Source organism: Chlorocebus sabaeus, chromosome 12 (genome assembly GCF_047675955.1).
Source record: "Chlorocebus sabaeus isolate Y175 chromosome 12, mChlSab1.0.hap1, whole genome shotgun sequence".
Lineage (NCBI taxonomy): Eukaryota > Metazoa > Chordata > Mammalia > Primates > Cercopithecidae > Chlorocebus > Chlorocebus sabaeus.
The window spans coordinates 107,032,706-107,054,950 of NC_132915.1; the positions used below are offsets into that span (position 1 = coordinate 107,032,706).

Genomic DNA, 22,245 nt, shown 5'->3' on the forward strand with positions numbered 1-22,245 from the left:
TCAACTTCCTTCTAAGTCTTTTGACTATGGAAGAGAGTTGGGGACCTGGGCACAGGCATCTCGGCTTTAACCAGCCACACTCACTGCCCTGATTCACTGCTCCCTAGGGACAGGTGGCTCAGAAAATCTCAAAGGGAGACGGGCCCTGAAGGAGGCTAGTCCTGAGGTTGGGGACTTGCAAGATGGAGGCTCTCAGTCCTGAGGCACCACCACTGTTAGCATGGCATGAACCAAAGCTCAACAGGCCAGCCCCACTCCCTCCTGGGGCCCAGGGAACCTTCCCTGCCCACTGTAAACACAGTTTGCCTGCAGCCTCTGGCCACAAACACAGGTGAGCCCCAGCTCCTTCCCTCTCTGTGGGATCTTGGGTGAGTCACATAACCCCTCAAGGGTAAGCCATAAAGAAGTAACCACTAGGCCGGGCGCGGTGGCTCAAGCCTGTAATCCCAGCACTTTGGGAGGCCGAGGCGGGCGGATCACAAGGTCAGGAGATCGAGACCATCCTGGCTAACACGGTGAAACCCCGTCTCTACTAAAAATACAAAAAAACTAACCGGGCGAGGTGGCGGGCGCCTGTAGTCCCAGCTATTCGGGAGGCTGAGGCAGGAGAATGGCGTAAATCCAGGAGGCGGAGCTTGCAGTGAGCCGAGATCGCGCCACTGCACTCCAGCCTGGGGGACAGAGCAAGACTCCGTCTCAAAAAAAAAAAAAAAAAAAAAAAAAAAAAGTAACCACTAAATTCTCAACTGATGTCATCTAATGCTATGTTGACCAACATGGAAAAAAAATCTTGCAGACAGCCAAGAACCGTAATTAAGGTTATTAAACCTGCAGTGTGTCCTTTTGGTCTGCATAGATTAACATACAAATAGACCAGGAGATCAAGAAGAAGTGAGGCTGAGAAGAGTGATCCATCAGCCTGGTTGCGTTGCTGTCAGTTACCCTGCTCTGGGTGCCGACTGTTCCAGGGAAAACATGGGAAGGGGTGCATTTACCCAACCAAAAGTACCATGTCTGCCCCAAAGCAGGCCTTTGGGAAGGCTCTTGACCCTGAGCACAGAGGGCTGGAGAGGCTGATGGAGAAGGAGGAGGAGCCCTGGGAAGGGAGGAAGAAGCCTCCAGTCTTCTGCCACGGAGTTTAGGGGGAGATGCCCCCACTGGAGCCTCTGATGGTCTTGCAGCCCCCACTCATGTCCGGGGTTTTTTTGGTTTTGTTTTTTGTTTTGAGACAGGGTCTCACTCTGTAGTCCAGGCTGGAGTGCAGTGGTGAGACCAAGGCTCACTGCAGCCTCGGCCTCCCTGCCCCAAGCGATCTCCTGCCTCAGCCTCCCTTGTAGCTGGGACTGCAGGCGGACGCCAACAGGCCCGGCTAATTTTTGCAATTTTTTTATGGAAACGTGGTCTCCCTATGTTGCCCAGGCTCTTCTGGAACTCGCGGGCTCACGCGATCCTCCCACCTCGGCCACCCAAAGTGCTGGGGTTACAGGTGTGAGCCACCGCCCCCGGCCCTAGGTGCTTTTTAAATGCACTTACCCTCAGCCACTTCACTAGATGTATGTGCAAGCAGATTCGTGGCATCGATGTTTTTTGGCAAGAAAACTAGGAGCGCCCATGGGCGTGGGAGCACGCACCTGTGGTCTCAGCTGCTCTGGAGGCCGAGGAGGGAGGATCGCTTGAGGCAGAGAGGTTGGGGCAGAGAGGTCGAGGCTGCAGCAAGCCGTGGTCCTGCCACTGTACTCCAGCCTGGGCGACAGAGCGAGACCCCGTATCAGAAAATTAAGGCCGGACGCGGTGGCTCATGCCTGTAATCCCAGCACTTTGGGAGGCCAAGTCGAGCAGATCACTTCAGGTCGGGAGTTCAAGACCAGCCTGGCCAACATGGTGAAACCCCGTCTCTACTAAAAATACAAAAATTAACCGGGCGTGGTGGCGGGCGCCTTTAATCTCAGCTACTGGAAAGGCTGAGGCAGGAGAATCGCTTGAACCTGGGAAGCGGAGGTTTTGGTGAGCCGAGATCGCGCCATTGCACTCCAGCCTGGGCAACAAGAGCGAAACTCCGTCTCAAAAAAAAGAAAAGAACTAGCAAACTGGTGCGCCAGGCAGAACGCCCTTGTGCAGACGCAGATTTAAGATCTCCACGCCAGATAGAGTGAAAAAGCAAGGAGCAGAAGATGGGTGGGAGCCCACTGCGCTTTTAAAAAGCTGCATGTCTGCTTAGAGTACACAGAAATCCTGGCACACAAAGCAGTAGCACCGGAGGGAGGCGAACTCCCGCGTTTCACACCTGCTTCTCCCTCGGGCCTGGAGCTCTCGCCCGCTGCGCACGCGCGTCACCCTCGCCCAGTACGCACGCGCGTTGCTACCCGCCGGACCCCCGCAGGCGCGGTGAATCGAACGTCGAGCAGGGCGGCGGGCGGTGCGGAGTGCTGAGCGGCCTCACCCCCAACCGTCGGCCCAGTGGGACGGTTCCGAGGCGTTGCCCGGCGCCGGGAGCGGCTCTGCCTGGACTCGGAGAAACGCGGGTACGTTTGGGGACACCGGGGACGACAGCCCAGCCCGGACTCGGGAGAGTCAGTGCGGGACGAGGGCGTCCAAGTCTTGCCGGAGCCGGGGGCGGGGTTCCGGCCCGGGCAGGTGCGGCGTCTGGCCGACAGAGCCCCGAAGTAAGAATCCGCGGCGCGTGCAGCCCTAGGGAGGAAGAGCGTGCTGCGGGTGCAGCCTCAGGGTGAGGACGGAGCTGGGGCCGACGCAGCCTCGGGAGTTGGTGGCCGGGCCAGGTGCGGCCTGTGGGGAAGAAGGGCCGACGAGGAGAGGAGGTATTCCCAGGACAGGTGGGACCTTTTGGGAGGAAGGCGCTCAAGGCAGGTGCAGCTTAGGGAGGGAAAGGCGCGTCCAGGGTAGATGGGGCCTGAGGATGCCAGCAGGGCGCCAGCGGCCAGATGCGGCTTTGGTGTGAGACAGGATGCCCCAGGGCTGATGCATCCTCAAGAGAAGCGGCGCTCAAGGGAAGATGAAGCCTGGAGGAGAACGTGGAGGCGCAGGGTGCAAATGCACCCTCCAGGCGAGAAAGGGAGCACCTGGGGATGATGTGCCGCTGGAAGAGAAGGCAGGGAGGCACTGGGGGCAGATGCATCCTTGAGGAGAGATAAGGAGGCCTCGAGGCTCGGCCAGGTTGGGGTCCCTGGGCCGAGCAGCTGAGCTGGCACCCAGGAGCTGCCCAGGGTCAGAGAGCTGTGGTGTGGGCTCCTGGTCGTCGGGGAGGGAGGGGAGAAACCCTGGCATTCCTTAGCGGTGTTCTCGCTCCCAAGACGTGCTCAGCAGGTTTTATGGAATGAGTTGACAGGAGTGAATGTCCAGTCCTGAGATCCCCTGAATTCCCACCCGAGTTCACTGCTAGGGCCCCTCACCCCACATGTCTACCTGAACCAAGGCTCCAGGAACTGAGGCCTTTCTCAGCAGCCCGGCTGTGCTGCGGTTCTCTCAGGGCGCGTCTGGGAGCCAGGTGGCTGGGGATTCCTTTTGCAGCTTCTCGTGAGCCCTCATTGACCACGGCTTCTCCCTTCTTTTCTAGGGCATCTGCCTGAGCCCACTTTTCTACAAGATGTGGGGATTTTTGAAGCGCCCTATAGTGGTGACGGCTGACATCAACTTGAGCCTCGTGGCCCTGACTGGGATGGGGTTACTGAGCCGGCTGTGGCGACTCACGTACCCGCGGGCTGTGGTGTAAGCTAAGTGACTCCATTCCCAGGGTGAATCTGGAATTGTACTTTGTGATAGGGGGAGCCTTACTGAAGAGCATAAATGAGAGCGTGAAATCCTGGCTTTTTGGTGATAGATGTTTTTGGCAGTGAGAGGAGACACCAGCCTGTCCCCAGGACAGCCCCAGCAGAGTACACCTTTTAGGTCTTGCCTTCTGGGTCTGTAGCAGGTGAAATTTGGCCCATTAAATAGGTGCAGTAGAGGAAAATCTGGTTGCCAACCTTGGGTAACAGTTTTAAAGTCTGGGCGGCAGAGGATTGATGGATTTGGAAGTGAGTCTTCACTGTTGAGAGCACTCAGAATGTGTTTTTGTCATAATGGGAAGGGATTGCTGTTATTATTGAAGGGCTCTTTATTAACTGATTAATGGGTGTTTTTTGTTTGTTTGTTTGTTTGTTTGAGACGGAGTCTCACTCTGTCACCCAGGCCGGAGTGCAGTGGCGCGATCTCGGCTCACTGCAAGCTCCGCCTCCCGGGTTCATACTGTTCTCCTGCCTCAGCCTCTTGAGTAGCTGGGACTACAGGCGCCCGCCACCACTCCGGGCTAAGTTTTTGTATTTTTAGTAGAGACAGGGTTTCACCGTATTAGCCAGGATGGTCTCGACCTCCTGACCTTGTGATCTGCGCGCCTGGGCCTCCCAGAGTGCTGGGATTACAGGCGTGAGCCACCGCGCCCGGCCGTTTTTTGTTCTTGTTTTTGTTTTTGTTTTTGAGATGGAGTCTTGCTTTGTCGCCCAGGTTGGAGTGCAGTGGGGTCATCTCAGCTCACTGCAGCCTCTGCCTCCTGGGTTCAAGTAATTCTCTGCTTCATCCTCCTGAGTAGCTGGGATTTATAGGTGCCCGCCACCACGGCTGGCTAATTTTTGTATTTTTAGTAGAGACGGGGTTTCACCATGTTGGCCAGGCTGGTATTGAACTCCTGACCTCATCATCTACCCACCTCGGTCCCCCAAAGTGTTAGGATTACAGGCGTGAGCCACTCTGCCTGCTGCATGTTCTTTTTTAACCTTGTATTATGGAAAACATCAATCACATACAAAAGCAGGGAGACGAGTATAATGAATGAGCCCCCCACACACACCAGTATATTCATTACCCAGCTTCACCTTGTCAGTTCACAGCCAGACCCCTCCCTGCAGTGGATTTTACTTTGAAACAAATCCTAGACATACTGTATTCCTAGATAATTCAGCAGTATATCTGTAAAAGATGAGGATTCTTTTTTTTTTTTTTTTTTCCAGACAGAGTCTCACTCTGTCACCCAGGCCGTAGTGCAATGGTGTGATCTTGGCTTGCTGTAACCTCTGCCTCCCGGCTTCAAGGGATTCTCCTACCTCAGCCTCCTGAGTAGCTGGGATTACAGGCACCTGCCATCATGCCTGGCTAATTTTTGTATTTTTAGTAGAGAAGGGGTTTCACTGTGTTGACCAGGCTGGTCTTGAACTCCTGACCTTGCGATTCACCTTCCTCAGCTTCCCAAAGTGCTGAGATGACAGGTGTGAGCCACTGTGCCTGGCTGAGGATTCTTAAAAACAAAAATCACATAACTACAGTTGTATTATCATGCCTGAGAAACTTACGGTGGTTTCTTGGTTATCTTCACCTTTCCCTAATTGAAGACGTTATTGCAGTTAATTCCCACGTTTCCTTTCATATGTGGGACCGTTTTGTTGGGTCATCAGGTCTGATCACCACAGACACGTGCTGCTGGTGGGGGTAAAGGTGGGGGGTGGGGGGCAGGCTTAGCCTCGTGTCCCGGCAGGTCTTTCAGCAGGTTGGCTCATAGTATCCACCTAAATCAAACACGAGGGAGAGACAGAATCTGTATGGGGCAGGCATGCTGAGTACCAGCTGTGTTTGGTGAATTCGACATGTCTCTGTGGGTGGGTGCATCTTAATATCTGGGGATGGGAAACAGTTGGGGCAAAAGATCCAGCCTTTGCTGATCACCCACCCAGAGTCGTTTGGAAATACATAGACATTTATCCTCACACTTTTTGTTGACAGTTAAGATTCTAATTGAATATAATATGGGGTTTTTTTTTGTGTGTGTGTGTGTGTGTTTTTCAGTTTTGACGAAGTGTATTACGGGCAGTACATCTCTTTTTACATGAAACGAATCTTCTTCTTGGATGACAGTGGGCCGCCGTTTGGCCACATGGTGCTGGCCTTGGGAGGTAGGAGTCATCAGTTAGGAGAGTAGCCCCTGCCCTTCAGGACCTCAAATACATTGAAAACTTATCAGTGCGTTTCTTACGGGCAGAATCCAGGACTTATTATTGATGCATCTTGTTTATTGCTTGCCACAGTACTCTAGAAATGTTTGCTGAATGGGATAGTTACTGATTAATCTTCTGTTTCAGGTTATTTAGGAGGATTCGATGGCAATTTTTTGTGGAACAGAATTGGAGCAGGTAAAAGATAATTTTCATTTCCCTTATTAATGTGCACAGGTTAGAATGGAGAGATTGTGGTTTTTGTAGGGATTAACAACTGTGGCTTTTTCCTTTCATACCTAATCCCGTAGAAACTGTGCCTTACTAATCTGAGTCCAGAAAATAATAAATTGGTTGTATACAAATGAAAGACTTTTGAAAAGTCTGGTTAAAATCTTAGTGTTTAGCTACAGTCATTATTTTCGCCCTCGTTTTTGGTACACTTATTATGTAGCATCTGATTGCAATTATCTTTTGTACAGGTAAATTTTGTGCATTGCCACAATGTTTTTGAAAATAGGGTAAATGTATAAATAAGGCAGTAATTTTAGAATCCTTAGTCCTTTCTATGCTTCATGAGATGGGGTTCCGTGACTATTGCAAAGCTCATTTCAAAGCCCTCACCCATGGTTTATGCACTCCGCTGCTGATGTGGTCCCCAGTTTTGTAAATGTGCATTTTAGAGTCTGTGAACGTGATGGTGCTGTGTGAAAACACAGCTGCAGTACATGGAGATGGTGTGCGCAGTGCAGTCAGCTCTGCAGTGTGGTTGCTTTTCCAGAATACAGTAGCAACGTGCCCGTGTGGTCCCTGCGCCTGCTGCCGGCGCTCGCTGGGGCCTTGTCCGTCCCCATGGCCTACCAGATAGTGCTGGAGCTCCACTTTTCTCATTGTGCCGCCATGGGAGCTGCTCTGTTGATGCTCATCGGTAAGACCTGGGCCCCTACCTGTTCTTGCTGTCATCCAGGGAGGAAGTGACCCTCTGGCCCAGAAGATCACGTGGGCGTGGTGGGCGAACTGCACTGGAAAGTGTACCTGGTTCATCCAGATTTGGCGCTGTCAGTCACCCACTCCCAGGCTGGCCCCATGGCTATGGGGTTGCTGAATTGTGGGATCAGACTCTTATCAGGAGTTGAGGTGTGGCAGTAGAAAACTGCTCAGATGATGCTGCAAAGTCCATGCACACGTGGGCACCTCCATCTCCAACCAATCCTGTGACTAAATGATAACTTCCCCTTGTTCCACGCTCTCCCGGGCCTTGACCAACTGAGATGGACTCGTGAGTCAGTGGGTCCTCTTCAGAGAGGGTCTTCCAGCTCACGTTTATGAATAGATGAAAGTAAAGCAGATGAAAAGTTAGATTAGGCTGGGCGCAGTGGCTCACACCTATAATCCCAGCACTTTGGGAGGCTGAGGCAGGTGGCTCACTTGAACCCAGGAGTTCAGGACCAGCCTAGGCAAGATAGTAAGACTGCATCTTACAAAAAATAAAAAAAGGGTCGGGCGCAGTGGCTCACGCCTGTAATCCCAGCACTTTGGGATGCCGAGGTGGGTGGATCACAAGGTCAGGAGTTTGAGACCCGCCTGGCCAACATGGTGAAACCCCGTCTAAAAATACGAAAAATACAAAAAATTAGCCGGTGTGGTGGTAGGTGCCTGTAATCCCAGCTACTTGGGAGGCTGATGCAGGAGAATTGCTTGAACCCGGGGGGTGGAGGTTGCAGTGAGCCAAGACTGCGCCACTGCACTCCAGCCTGGGTGACAGAGTACGACTCTATCTCAAAAAAAATAAGCCGGTCATGGTGGCTCATGTGAGCCTGTAATCCTAGCACTTTGGGAGGCCAAGGCGGGTGGATCACAAGGTCAAGAGATCGAGACCATCCTGGCCAGCATGGCGAAACCCTGTCTCTACTAAAAATACAAAATTTAGCTGGGCGTGATGGCGCGCACCTTTTGTCCCAGCTACTCAGGAGCCTGAGGCAGGAGGATCCCTTGAGCCCTGGTGGTCAAAGCTGCCGTGAGCCATGATGGTGCCACTGCACTCCAGCCTGGGCAACAGAGCAAGACCCTGACTCAAGAAAAAACAGAGACAGTAGAAAATGAAAAAGATGGGTATCGGGTGATGCCTGTAAGAGGCCCTGTGCTATAGAATGTGTTAACATTCACAACAGCCCCACACACTTGTATCGCTTCTGAAGTATGCGTTTTTCCATGAATGTGTTTATCCTCACCCATTTTCACTTGCTCTACCTTAAAATTGACACGTATTTCCTCTTTGAAACAGAGAATGCTCTCATCACTCAGTCAAGGCTAATGCTTTTGGAATCAGTGTTAATATTTTTTAATCTATTGGCCGTGTTGTCCTACCTGAAGTTCTTCAATTGCCAAAAGCACAGGTATGGAAAATGGAGTGTCTTCCTAATTAACAAAAACGGAGATTCTGGGTGGTTTGTTGACCTGAGATGGTTCAGTACCTTTTTTTGTTTTGTTTTGTTTTGTGAGACGGTACCTTTTCATTTTGAGGAGTTGCTTGCTAAATATCTTTTTTTTGAGACGGAGTCCCTGTCCCCCTAAATATCTTTTTTATTTTTTTATTTTTGAGACAGAGTCCCTGTCACCCAGGCTGGAATGTAATGGCGCAATCTCGGCTCACTGCAACCTCCGCTTCCCAGGTTCAAGCAATTCTCCAGTCTCAGTCTCCCAAGTAGCTGAGATTACAGGCACACAGCACCGTGTCTGGCTAATTTTAGTATTTTTAGTAGAGACGGAGTTTCACCATATTGGCCAGGCTGGTCTCGAACTCTTGACCTCAGGTGATCCACCATCTTGGCCTCCTAAAGTGCTGTGATTACAGGTGTGAGCTTCTGCGCCTAGTGCTAGATATGTTTTGGTCCTCCAGTATTTTGGGGGTTGGCCCTTGGCTTGTGACTTCATAAATGCATCTTCATTTTTTCTGTAATTTATAAACTAACAGGGCAAAATTTTCTGGGCAAAAAGAAAAATTCTGCTGGGCCGGATACTTTGGGAAATGGGAATTCTTTCTTATTGCACCCGGGGCTCAGCATGGCCAGCTGACCCAGAAAGATTTCTCTGAGGAATGTGGAGCTTCTCTAGCCTTTTGGAAATGTGTCTGAACTATTCCTGTCTCCATCTGCTCTGTTTGTATTCCAGCCCTTTTTCTCTGAGCTGGTGGTTCTGGCTAACACTGACAGGGGTTGCTTGTTCCTGCGCAGTGGGGTGAGTTCAAGCCTCTGGCCTTGGGCAGTGTCCTCCTCCTCCTCCTTCTCGTGTTTTCCTGTCTCATGTTAACTCCATTCCTGTCATGTCTTTGCAGCATCAAGTACATGGGTGTGTTCACATACGTGCTCATGCTGGCAGTTGCAGCTGTCCATGCCTGGCACCTGATTGGAGACCAGACTTTGTCCAATGTAGGTGCTCATGTCCAGTGCTGCATGAGGCAGGCCTGTGTGGGGCAGATGGGGATGTCACAGGGGGTGCTTGGTGAAAAGACTCAAATCCTCAATGTTTCAGAAGCAGGCAGGCCTGGGTAGCCTCGCCTGTCAGCCTCTGCACGTGCCTCTGTATGGGAGGCCAGAGTTTCTTTCACTAACTTTTTCTAAGCTCATAATGTTCAGAGAAGTGGGTGCACTTTTCCACGTCGTAGGGCATGACTTTTCTTTGAATCTCTGGCAGGTCTGTGTGTTCTGTCACTTGCTAGCCCGAGCAGTGGCTTTGCTGGTCATCCCGGTCGTCCTGTACTTACTGTTCTTCTACGTCCACTTGATTCTGCTCTTCCGCTCTGGGCCCCACGACCAAATCATGTCCAGTGCCTTCCAGGCCAGCTTAGAGGTAAGTAAGCAGTGGGCATCGTGGCTGCTGGAGGAGCAAGATGATAGTGGACCCAGAGTTTTCTTAGAAACACATCAAGTGAACATTAGCCCTTGAATCAAGAAATGAGGTATCCACATCCATATTTCTTTTTTTGGCAGCGGGGGATGGTGTCTTACTCTGTCACCCATATTCCGCCTCCTGAGTTCAAGCGATTCTCCTACCTCAGCCTCCCAAGTAGCTGGGATTACAAGCACCTGCAACCGGTTAATTTTTTAGTTTTGTTAGTAGAGACAGGGTTTCACCATGTTAGTTAGCCAGGCTGGTCTGGAACTCCTGACCTCAAGTGATCCACCCGCCTCAGCCTCTCAAAGTGCTGTGATTACAGGAGTGAGCCACCATGCTCGGCAGCTGGGAGCATTTTAAAGTCAAGTCCTACAAACCCTAGACAGTTTCACCCGCCTTAAGGACCACACTCAACTGTGACCTTCATTCCTATGAACCTCGCAGCAGTGGTAGAAGGTGAAGGTATCAGTAGAGGCGGTCAGGACCGTGGTTCCCGAAGTCAACCAAGCCTGCGGACGGCCAGTGCTATAGTGCTGTGTGTTTCAGCAAGTTGTTTGGCTCACCCCAGTCTTGGTTTTCTCATCTCTTAGGCAGACATCATCATTGCTCTTGCCTCATAGGATGCTGGTACGGACTGAATAGGGTGCGCGTGGAAGGCTGAACTCAGTGGCCCAGAGGCAGCATTTGATCAAACTTAGTGTTCATTATAGTTCTATGATGTAATGTGACATGATTAAATGGTAGATCATTATGAGTATTCCAAGAATGGCCACTAGCCTGAACATCACTCCAGAGGGAGGAGTGGCCATCGGGAAGGCTGGCTAAGGAGCATTTTTCTTTCTGTCTCTCACTCATCAACCTTCTGCTTCTGTCTCAGGGAGGACTAGCTCGGATCACCCAGGGTCAGCCGCTGGAGGTGGCCTTCGGGTCCCAGGTCACTCTGAGGAACGTCTTTGGGAAACCTGTGCCCTGCTGGCTGCATTCCCACCAGGACACCTACCCCATGATGTAAGGAAAGTGATGGTTTTACTTTGAAGATGATTAAACGCTTTATTTGCTTATAGATTTGCTTATCTTAGCAACTTTCTCTTTCTTTGAGGAAGTTTGTTTGCAGGACAGAAGGAAGTTGAGCAGCCCGGGTGCTGATTGCCAGTGAGCTTCGTGGTTCCCGGGTGTTGCTGGAGGGACTTGGCGTGTGGTGGGGCCCAGGGTCGGCCCCAGCTCTGTGGCTGTGGCTGACCTCAGCACTGCCTGCCTAAATTGTCTGAATCGGCTCCTTATCTGTGGTATCTTCATTTTCCCTGAAACCCCTTGCTAGGTCGTATTTGTTGAAATCTGCTTCCCTTTGCAGAAACTTTAGGAGAAAGGCGTGTGGGCCCGATCCACGACCCACTTCCAGATACGTTTCTTTCCCTTTCTTTTCTTTTTTTCACAAATAGAGACGGGATCTCACTCTGTTGCCCTGGCTGGTCTCAAACTCCTGGGCTCAAGCAGTTATCCTACCTCAGCCTCCCAAAGTGCTCTGGTTACAGGCGTGAGCCACCGCACCTGGCCCAGATACATCTCTTTGTTGACTTCACACAGATACGAGAACGGCCGAGGCAGCTCCCACCAGCAGCAGGTGACCTGTTACCCCTTCAAAGATGTCAATAACTGGTGGATTGTAAAGGATCCCGGGAGGTGAGTGCAGGTCCTGCGACTCCAGAGCAGAGCTCACCTCCTGGCCTGTCCAGGCGAGACCCTGGGACACAGTCCTAGGCCCCCTTCTTTCCCTCCCTCCCTGACTCTAGTCACCGTCACGGCCTTGAACGCCAGCTCAGTGCTAAGTCTGAGGTCGGGGAGGAGGTCATGAGATCCTCAGTAAGCAGCCTGCTCAGTAGCTGCTCTGAGGAGTTTCCAGGTGAGCCCCAGTGCCCCAACCTGTGTCCCTCTCCCTTCCTCATAAAACCAAGAACCCCCCTCCTGCAAAAGCAGCATCATCCTGCACATACGCCAGCTAGAGGCGCCCCTCGCTCTCACCCCCACATCCAATCCTGTGGATTCTGCCCCCAAACCAGGTCTCTAGCCCTCTCGGTCACCGTCTCCCGATGGTGTCCTCCCATTGCTGCCTGCCCAACTCCAGCACCTGCAGCCTGAGTGGGCTTTTTTTTTTTCTTCTTTTTTTGTGGGGGGACAGAGTCCCACTCTGTCACCCAGGCTGGAGTGCAGTGGTACCATCTCCGCTCACTGCAACCTCCACCTCCCAGGTTCAAGCGATTCTCCTGCCTCAGCCTCCCGAGTAGATAAGATTATAGACTGGTGTCACCACGCCCTGGTAATTTTTGTAGTTTTAGTAGAGATGGGCTTTCACCATGTTGGCCAGGCTGGTCTTGAACTCCTGACCTGAAGTGGTCCACCCAGCTCAGCCTCCCTAAGTGCTGGGATTCCAGGCGTGAGCCTCGGCGCCCGGGCCCCTCATGCACGTTGGTTGGTGGAATGCCCCTCGGCAGGATTCCCTGGCAGTCATGGTACATTTGTCATTGTAGTGTTTGTAGACAAACTCAGAGCAATGCAGGTGTGATGACTGCGGGTGGAATCACATTTGGAAAGCGACCTTTGGTTTCAGAAAAGAGCTCAATGAATGTCTGTGCTTTGGTTTCCTGTGTTCACCTCATGTGAGGCACACATGGGTTGGGAGGCAGTCTCAGCCATGAGAATTCAGAGCTCGTGTCCCTCCGGTGCAGCTGTTAGTTCCGGGGGACCAGGCTGTGCGTGGTCCGAACAGCACTGTCTTCCAGGCACCAGCTGGTGGTGAGCAGCCCTCCGAGACCCGTGCGGCACGGGGACATGGTGCAGCTGGTCCACGGCATGACCACCCGCTCCCTGAACACGTGAGTGTGCCCGCCGTCTGCTCTGCGGCACCCGTGGGTTTCCTCTGTGGTTCTCTGTTAGACCAAAACGTCATCCCTGGCTCGGGCCACTGCTCCGTGTCTCCCCCTTATCTGCACGTGTAGCAGCTCTTAGATCTACATTTGTTGCTGGGAGGGGACCCAGGCCTGGCCGCGGAAGGGAGGGGTTAAGAGGAAGCAGAGACTCTGTGAGGACTGGACAGAAGCACTTAGCACAGCCCATCCTGGGAGAGCTCGGAGCCCAGTGGATGAGTGTACAAGGACAGGCTGGGAATGCTGAGCCGCTTTCTACACAGAGAATGGAGTTGGGGCGCACCTCCATAAAGTGGTAAAGCTTAAAGTATGAGTGAGTCCAAGAAGCCTGGAAGTTGGGGCATGAGTGGAGCCGTGAAGGCTTCTTCCCTCCTAGTCCTTCGTCCTTGTCCGACTTGCCTTCCCGTGGCGCTGGGCACAGTTGATCATACCCTCCTCCTCCCTCCCCGACTGCTCTCTCCACCGCCTCCTCTTCCTCTGTTGCTCTCAGTCTCCGAGAGCCTCTGGCCTTGCCGCCTCTGCACAGGCCCAGTCCCGGGGCTGCCTCTCCTGGACTTCCACCCGGCTGCCCGGGACTCACCTCAGGCTCTCCACGACTTCCACCTCCACGGGGACAGTCACTGGCCCTGGCTCTTCTGGTTCTCCCTGGAAAGGGCCCAGTAGCTGAGGCATCACCTGGCTCCTTCCCCTCCTCTCCCATCGCATGTTGATTCCATTGGGAGACCCTGTTTCTCAAACTTCAGAACCAGCCCTAGGTAGGGGTCCTTACTTCTCCCTCCACTCCCACCTCCTGGGACCTGACCTCTCCACCTTACAGCAGCCCGCTCTGTGCTCAGTGACTCCCGTCATGCTCAGTTCTCCCACTGAGGCCCCTGGTGACCCTGACACGCTTCGCCCCCACCACCCTGGCTCCCTCCCAGCCCTGAAACGACCACCTGGAGGCCCCTTAGGGCCTTCACACTTGCTCCCTCTGCGGGAATGTTCTTGGACTTGGCTCCCCCATGGCCCACTCTATGTAGGGGTCTGCCGGGATGTCACCATATCAAAAAGTGCCTCTTGGGTCCTGTCCCCCACCATTTGTTTTATTAGTGGCACTCTCACAGCTGCATGCTCTGCCTACCAGCATGATGGCTGTTTCCCAGATGGCTGTGAGGGCCGCATCTTGTTCACAGCAGAGTGGCTGCTCCTAGACAGTGCCAGGTGCATGGTGCGGTACAACATGGTTACTGATTAAAGGAAGTAGGTGCTCCTGGCTGGGCACGGTGGCTCACGCCTGTAATCCCAGCACTTTGGGAGGCCCAGGCAGGCAGATCATTTGAGGTCAGGAGTTGGAGACCAGCTGGGCCAACATGGTGAAACCCCGTCTCTACTAAAAATACAAAAATTAGCCGGCCATGGCGGCACATGCCTGTAATCCCAGCTAGTCAGGAGGCTGAGGCAGGAGAATCACTTGAACTCAGGAGGCAGAGGTTGCAGTGAGCCGAGATCACGCCATTTGCACTCCAGCCAGGGTGACAGAGTGAGATTCCGTCTCAAAAAAAAAAAAGAAGTGGGTGTTCATGAACATTAAGGTTGATGGCCTTTTCTCCCGGCATAACTGCTGCGTCCCCAGGCCAGCTGGACGCAGGAGCGGGCAGCTCAACCCTGCAAGTTGTAGCATTGGTACTGCCAGCTGGCATCGCAGCAGTACCGGGTCAGGGGCCCAGGCATGCGGTTCCTTCCTCCGAAACTTGGTTTGCTCGTCTAACAGGTGGAATGTTCCACAGCAGAGTGTCCTTTTCCCCTGGAAATGTTCCCGCAGGGCCTCCTGCCTGTTTAGCGTCCACTCCCATTGCTGAGCCTCAAGATCTCCGTCCTCAGTCGCAGCGACTCGTGGGACCAGACCACCCCTTATGGCTGAGTTGGCTTTGTTTCTGAAAAGCAACCTTTTCCCCCCTGACAGATTTAGTAAGTGCTTTCCAGAGGAGTTCAAGGAATTCCTTCTGAAATCTCAGTCTCGGTTTTCTAGGCATGATGTTGCAGCCCCTCTGAGTCCCCATTCACAGGAGGTCTCCTGCTACATTGACTATAATATCTCCATGCCTGCCCAGAACCTCTGGAGACTGGTGAGTAAGGCTGCGGCTAGAGCAACCACAGCCATCAGTAATGAACACTCCCTCACAAGAAGCACCTCCTCACCCGGAGCACTTCCTGACACAGCATTTCCTCACCTGGAGCACTTCCTCACACGGAACACTTCCTCTAACACAGAACACTTCCTCACACGGAACACTTCCCCTAACACGGAACACTTCCTCACACGGAACACTTCCTCACATGGAGCGCTTCCTCACACGGAACGCTTCCTCACACGGAGCGCTTCCTCTAACACGGAACGCTTCCTCACACGGAACACTTCCTCACACGGAACGCTTCCTCACACGGAGCGCTTCCTCACACGGAACGCTTCCTCTAACACAGAACGCTTCCTCACACGGAACACTTCCTCACACGGAACACTTCCTCTAACACAGAATACTTCCTCACAAGGAGCGCTTCCTCACACGGAGCGCTTCCTCACACGGAACGCTTCCTCACACGGAGCGCTTCCTCTAACACAGAGCGCTTCCTCTAACACAGAACACTTCCTCACAAGGAGCGCTTCCTCTAACACAGAACACTTCCTCACATGGAGCACTTCCTCACAAGGAGCGCTTCCTCTAACACAGAACACTTCCTCTAACACAGAACGCTTCCTCTAACACAGAACGCTTCCTCTTAACACAGGACACTTCCTCACACGGAACACTTCCTCACAAGGAGCGCTTCCTCACACGGAGCACTTCCTCTAACACAGAACACTTCCTCTAACACGGAACACTTCCTCACACGGAACACTTCCTCTAACAGAACACTTCCTCACACGGAACACTTCCTCTAACATGGAACACTTCCTCATACGGAACACTTCCTCTACCAGAACACTTCCTCACACAGAGCACTTCCTCACAAGGAGCGCTTCCTCTAACACAGAACACTTCCTCTAACACAGAACACTTCCTCTAACACGGAACACTTCCTCACACGGAACACTTCCTCTAACAGAACACTTCCTCACACGGAACACTTCCTCTAACATGGAACACTTCCTCATACGGAACACTTCCTCTACCAGAACACTTCCTCACACAGAGCACTTCCTCACAAGGAGCGCTTCCTCTAACACAGAACACTTCCTCTAACACAGAACACTTCCTCACAAGGAGCGCTTTCTCTAACACAGAACACTTCCTCACACGGAATGCTCCCTCACGCGGGGCACTTCCTCACCCAGAGCGCTTCCTCACACGGAACACTTCCTCTAACACAGAACACTTCTTCACACAGAACACTTCCTCTAACACGGAATACTCCCTCACATGGAGCACTCCCTCACATGGAGCTCTCCCTCACACGGAATGTTTGAAACTGCCATTGAGAATAATCATTTTTCCTTTTGGTTGTAACAATAAAATGGGAAAATGACAGCCATGTGACATCATGGGGTCATTGTAAGGCTCCGGTATGTTAGGCTGTGATGAGGCAAAGAGCCTTTCAGATGTTAGTTGTCTTTTTTATTACTTGATGCAAGGAAATCTCTAAGCTGTGTCTCCCAGGGACAGTGTCTGGCCTTCATTTGAGCCGTCTGCGAGTTCTGCCAGATAAGGACTGAGACTTGCTCACTTTTTGGACAGGGCTCTGAGCCATCTCCATGAATAGGCTTTGCAGAGAGGCACGAAGAACATTAGGCTTTGTATTTTCTGTGAGGAGGCATCTTGTACAGCCTTGGCGAGGAGGAAGGCGCGCTTCCCCAGCGACCCTCGGAGCAGCCCAGGGTGCTATGGGCATTGGGAAGGAAGACCAGCACCAGCCCCTTGTAGCTCCCCTCACTTTGGGGGCTTGTCTCTTTATCTCAGGCTCAAGTCAGTATCATTGTTTGGTGATAGGTCTTCATTTTCACATTGAAGGAAATTTGAAAAGGAATGAAATAATCCTTGAGATCTCTTTTTGCAGGAAATTGTGAACAGAGGATCCGACACAGACGTCTGGAAGACCATCCTCTCAGAGGTCCGCTTTGTGCACGTGAACACTTCTGCAGTCTTAAAGGTAAGGACACTGTCCTTGGCTTGGCCTGTCCTGAGCTGCAGGCTCCAGTCTGTTCCCCGAGCCCCTCAGGCTCCACCGCCTCTCTGCAGGCCGAACGCTTGATTCGCGTCATCGTGGCCTCCCTTTACACTGAGGGAGGGCGGCTTTTATAACTTCTCGGGATGGAATCCTAAAGTGAAGCTCCCACAAGGGGCACCTGCTGACAGCGTGACCCGGGCAGGGGTTCCCCTTCCAACCTGAGTGGATGTGGGAGCCACAGCCTTCCCATCACGCCCTTTTCTCTCCCGCGGTGTCACCAGCTGAGCGGGGCTCACCTCCCTGACTGGGGGTATCGGCAGCTGGAGATCGTCGGGGAGAAGCTGTCCCGGGGCTACCACGAGAGCATGGTGTGGAACGTGGAGGAGCACCGATACGGCGCGAGTGAGTCCGCGGCGTGGCTTCCGCCACTGGGAATGCGCTTTGAGCTGCTCGGTATTTTCGTAACATCCCAAACAGTTCTCATTTTGGTGGGAAGGGAACTGAGCACATTCTCCATGCTCGGTGGCAGGTCATCTCCCTCCCTGCACCCAGCTGCTGTGGTAACAACTCAAGACGCTTCTTCCGAGGTATCGCTGGAAGGCAGCCAGTTTATCCCTGTGCAAGTGGAGCCTTCTTGGTCGAAATCGCCTCATTTGACCGGGTAGTCTTGAGTGTGTGGGGAAAGCTAAGTGGAATGATGCGGTTCGATGAGGGGTCTTTGTGGCTTGTTGGAAAGGCAGGAAGCCAGCTTTTTGCTGCACTGACAGCTTCTGCTCTGAGCTCTTGACCTTGTGCTACTTCTATCTGTTATGCCCTTGTCTGTTCTGCCAGGCCAGGAGCAGAGGGAGCGGGAACGGGAGCTGCACTCACCTGCGCAGGTGGACGTCAGCAGGAACCTCAGCTTCATGGCGAGATTCTTGGAGCTGCAGGTGAGGAGCGGCCAAGGGAAGCCAGCCTAGCTCACTGAGCACTGACTCCTCAGCTGGGAGGCCTGGGGGCTACACAGGTCTCAAACCAGGTCAGGCTTTGACGCTGGAACCACAGGCTCACCACAGAATGAGTGTCTCCTCTCTCCGGTGTAAGGGACTGTGTGTGACACCCTGGCCCACACCTTGTGGCCCTGTGGTCAGGAATAATATAGGGACCCAGGAGGTTCTGCAACATCGCTAGGGTGTCCTAAGGCCCCCAGGCAGCAAAATGGGCCACACTCAACAGAGCCCAAGAGAAGTCACAGTCAGAAACTCAGGGTCACAAATCTGAATGTGACCTCAGAGAGCATTCGGCCTGGTCACTTAGTCTACAGAGGAGGTGGGGCGGCACTCCCAAGGCCACAGCCGGGGCTAGAATCCAGGTTCTGATCATGCTGCCTCTGACGCGTGATCCGAATGAACTTGAGGTGGGACAGTCTGTGTGCCAGGGGCAGCAGTGTACTCCTTTGACCAAATCCACGCACAGTGGGAGGCATCCCCCATCCTCACTCTCAGAGGCCTCTGCTTTGTTCCAGTGGAGGATGCTGGCGCTGAGAAGCGATGACTCGGAACACAAGTACAGCTCCAGCCCGCTGGAGTGGGTCACCCTGGACACCAATATCGCCTACTGGCTGCACCCCAGGACCAGCGTAAGCGAGCAGTGCTGACAGTCATGGATTCATCCTGTTTCTTGAGAATTCCTTCTGGCATTAAGAGCAGCCACTGTACCCTAGAAAGTGCTGGGTTTCTCCAAAGCTTTTCCTGACAAAGGCCTGTGACTTGCTTTTCTGTAAACACTTTGGCAGCCTGGAGCCAGGAGTAGGGGCGTGGCATGTGCGCCTGCTGAAGGAAACGTGGCTTGATTGCTTTTGTGGAGACACGTTGTTCCCCTTTTCCTGGCGGAAGTGGTTTTAAGACGTTCCCATTTGATTTTCTGGGTGGCACCTGGTGGTGGAGCTTACCGGTGCTCGTTGATGTGCATGCCATCTCTCTCCACCCGGCAGAGTGAAAGCATTTGTAGGCTGGGCACAGTCAGTGCCCCATACATATTCACTGGATGGGCAGACGCTGGCAATGCCCACCTTTTTCCTCCTCTCTCAGAGGCAGGTAGGTCGACTCAGCACGTGCACCAAAGGCAGAGGCGCAGGCCCAGAGGCTGCCCCACCCTGAGCTCCGAGCGCACTTTGCATTCTCCTCTGCGGACAGTGCTGCTGTTACAAAGCGGAGCCATCTGCTCCCGGTCTTCAGTTTCCAGTTACAAAACTGAGAGCATCAGTGCTTTTTTTTTCTTTTTGTGATGGAGTCTTGCTCTGTTGCCCAGGCTGGAGTGCAGTGGTGTGATCTCGACTCACTGCAACCTCCACATCCCACGTTCAAGCAATTCTGCAATTCTCCTACCTCATCCTCCAAGTAAATGGGATTACAGGTGCCCACCACAATGCCCAGCCAATTTTTGTATTTTTAGTAGAGACAGGATTTCACCGTGTTGGGCAGGCTGGTCTCAAACTCCTGACCTCAGGTGATCCGTCCACCTCAGCCTCCCAAAGTGCTGGGATTACAGGTGTGCGCCACTGCGCCCGGCTGGCACCAGTGCTTTTAATGAAAGGTCTGAGTAGGCGCAGACCTGTCCACAGCAGTGGTAAGGCCTAGTGGACTCTAGGCTGTGCCTGGCGTTTTTTCACTCTGCTGAAGTAGCGCATGCATCTGAATTCCTTTTCTGTGTTCTCTTCCCTCCCTGAACAGAGGGCAGGGAGCTAACAGCATCTTCCATGTTCCTTTAGGCTCAGATCCACCTACTTGGAAACATAGTGATCTGGATTTCGGGCAGCCTCGCCCTGGCCATCTACGCCCTGCTGTCCTCGTGGTACCTGCTGCGACGGCGAAGAAACGTCCATGACCTCCCTCAGGGTTAGTATACCTCCTACATGGCTTTTTTCCTTTTAATATAGAGATGGGGTCTTGCTGTGTTGTCCAGGTTGGTCTTGAACTCCTGGGCTCAAGCTGTCCTCCTGCCTCGGCCTCCCACAGTGCTGGGATTACAGGTGTGCACCACTGCACCCAGCCCACAGCTCATTTTTATGTCTGTTCCTCCTCTTCCTGCTGAGCGTTCACCACCTCAGGTGACAAACCGCCTTCATAGGAACCTACCCCTTAAGGCAGCCTCTTTGTTTCTGTATTGCGGGATCTTAAATTATGTTTGTCTCTCAAGAGACAAAATGTTAAGTTCCCATGTTGCATTAGAGGCACCTCCATTTGAGTGCAGCATATTGGCCAAGAGTTGCCTCCTTGGTCCCATGTTGCCCATATGCGCTGGAAATGGCTGGATAACACAGGCAGCCAGGCCGGGCGCAGTGGCTCACACTTGTCATCCCAGCACTTTGGGAGGCCAAAGTGAAGGAATCACTTGAGGCCAGGAGTTCAAAACCAGCTTCAGCAACATAGTAAGACCCCTGTCTCTAAAAAAGCAAAAGAGAGAGAGAAAATCCGCCTGTGGGAGCAGCAGAGCCGGTGTAGCTCAAACCCTTTCCTGTAGATGCCTGGCTGCGCTGGGTGTTGGCTGGCGCGCTGTGTGCTGGTGGCTGGGCAGTGAACTACCTCCCGTTCTTCCTGATGGAAAAGACACTCTTCCTCTACCACTACCTGCCCGCACTCACCTTCCAGATCCTTCTGCTCCCTGTCGTCCTGCAGCACATCAGCGACCACCTGTGCAGGTACGGGGGCCACAGAGACAGTGGCTGGACCAGGCAGCAGCCCTCTGCTGGACAGCCCATGTGCAGCAAACACAGGGGGTGCAGCGAACCCCACCCATTTCACGTTACACTGACATCCTCCTGGCCCCTCCGGGAATGGGGGAGGTTCAGAAGAGATGCCCAGATGAGGCACTGCAGGAACCCAGAGGGAGAAGTCACGGTTGACAGAGATGAAAGCAGAGTGGGTAGTAAGATGGGGAAGGGATGCAGAGATGTGGGTGGCCTGGAGGATTCGGGAGCAGGGAGCAAGGCCCAGGAGCCTCAGGGTGGCAGGAACAGCAGCTGGTTATGGCCGGGTTGTGTGGTGTGGTAGAGAGAACCCAAGAAAACTTCTAAACTGGAGTGTGTTTGGAGGTTGGAGGGCAAGGGCCTCCAGGTCTCAGGAAGCCACACAAAGAAGGACTGTGGGTTTGGGACCAGTCCTCTGGCATCTGTGTGGAGGTGGCCCAGCCACTGTGGAGACCTGAGTCGACAGGGGGTCCCCTTTCTGTGCATCCAAGCAGGAGATGGTCACGGGTGGTGGGAGACAAGACACAGAAACCTGAAGGCAGAACCCCAGGCCTCAGGGGGCGACCGTGGGGACAGCAGATGCCAAGAGGCTGCTGGACAGGGAAGCCGTAGTGGCGAGCCATCCTCCCCAACGTTGCTCTGACCTCTGCAGGTCCCAGCTCCAGAGGAGCGTCTTCAGTGCCCTGGTGGTGGCCTGGTACTCCTCCGCATGCCACGTGTCCAACACGCTGCGCCCACTTACCTATGGGGACAAGTCACTCTCGCCACATGAACTCAAGGCCCTTCGCTGGAAAGACAGCTGGGACATCTTGATCCGAAAACACTAGAACAAGAGTGCGCTTCGCTAGAAAGACAGCTGGGACATCTTGATCCGAAAACACTAGAACAAGAGCGTGGCAAAGAACACCCGAGCTGGGGTCAGGACAAGGTCGAAGGTCTTGGTCAGTGTACTTAACAAGCAGGGTGGGCCCCACGCTGGGAGGACACGGGCCGGGCTCAGCAGGGCCTCTACTGGAACGCGTGGGGGTCTCATTCTTGAAAAGCCCTCTGGTGAGTACCTCCTTTTGTGCAAAGTTCATTTTTTCTCAACAATGAAGATGTTCCCTCCGTGTCTTCACCCCTGAGCTAAGACACAGGGAGTATTTCAGCGGCCAGTGTAGGAGTCATCGATGAAGAAAAGCCGAGAACCCAAGGCCAGCAGTGGAGCAAGTGGCCTCAGCAGACCGGGGCCTGGTCCTTGCTGACCGCTGCAGGGTGGAGTTTGATCTGGCAGACCCGATCCTCCTTCGTGAACACCCAGCAACCTGAGCAAGTCCCAGCCCTGCCCTGAGTGAGCCCGGCAGGCGTCCCGGGACAGCTGTGTGGGAGGGCCGCCTGAACAGTGAGCTGGGGCTGGGGCTTGCCAGTCATTCTCTGTGACAGCATCAAGACCGGCCCTCCGCACCATACTGTGTGGAAACCCTCCTGAGACTGCCGAGACGGGGCTGAGTGAAATCTTCATCAGCGGTCAAGCTGTGTGTCATCCATACAGCTCCTTGCCTTTACTTTGTCTTTTTAAATATAATTTAAAAAGGGACAAACTGGC

General features: G+C 53.3%; 1 protein-coding gene across 3 annotated transcripts; it reads left to right on the top strand.

The window, feature by feature from the left end:
* The first annotated feature begins 2,383 nt into the window (after positions 1–2,383).
* Positions 2,384–22,244, top strand: POMT1 (protein O-mannosyltransferase 1). 3 transcript variants are annotated; one of them, XM_008005892.3, is made up of 20 exons: positions 2,384–2,522; positions 3,572–3,723; positions 5,830–5,936; positions 6,123–6,173; positions 6,757–6,903; positions 8,260–8,371; positions 9,147–9,212; positions 9,310–9,403; positions 9,669–9,824; positions 10,747–10,877; positions 11,454–11,549; positions 12,647–12,739; positions 14,799–14,895; positions 16,823–16,915; positions 17,215–17,335; positions 17,765–17,862; positions 18,438–18,551; positions 19,683–19,809; positions 20,435–20,612; positions 21,313–22,244. In XM_008005892.3, the coding sequence occupies exons 2-20, from the start codon at positions 3,602–3,604 to the stop codon at positions 21,485–21,487; spliced, it is 2,178 nt and encodes a 725-aa protein (XP_008004083.3). In that variant the 5' UTR covers positions 2,384–2,522; positions 3,572–3,601; the 3' UTR covers positions 21,488–22,244. The 3 variants fall into 3 exon arrangements, with proteins under 3 accessions (XP_008004083.3, XP_008004084.3, XP_037850085.1); XM_008005893.3 differs by lacking the exon at positions 2,384–2,522 and adding an exon at positions 2,602–2,725; XM_037994157.2 differs by lacking the exons at positions 2,384–2,522; positions 3,572–3,723; positions 5,830–5,936; positions 6,123–6,173; positions 8,260–8,371 and having other exon boundaries at positions 6,867–6,903.
* The last annotated feature ends 1 nt before the right edge of the window (position 22,245 follows it).

Bases quoted from the DNA above. Each gene is read 5' to 3' on its own strand.
- POMT1 (XM_008005892.3), top strand. From the start codon at position 3,602: ATGTGGGGATTTTTGAAGCGCCCTATAGTGGTGACGGCTGACATCAAC. The intron at 9,213-9,309 runs GTGAGTTCAAGC...ATGTCTTTGCAG, and splicing joins GCTTGTTCCTGCGCAGTGGG to CATCAAGTACATGGGTGTGT. The intron at 17,863-18,437 runs GTGAGGAGCGGC...GCTTTGTTCCAG, and splicing joins CGAGATTCTTGGAGCTGCAG to TGGAGGATGCTGGCGCTGAG.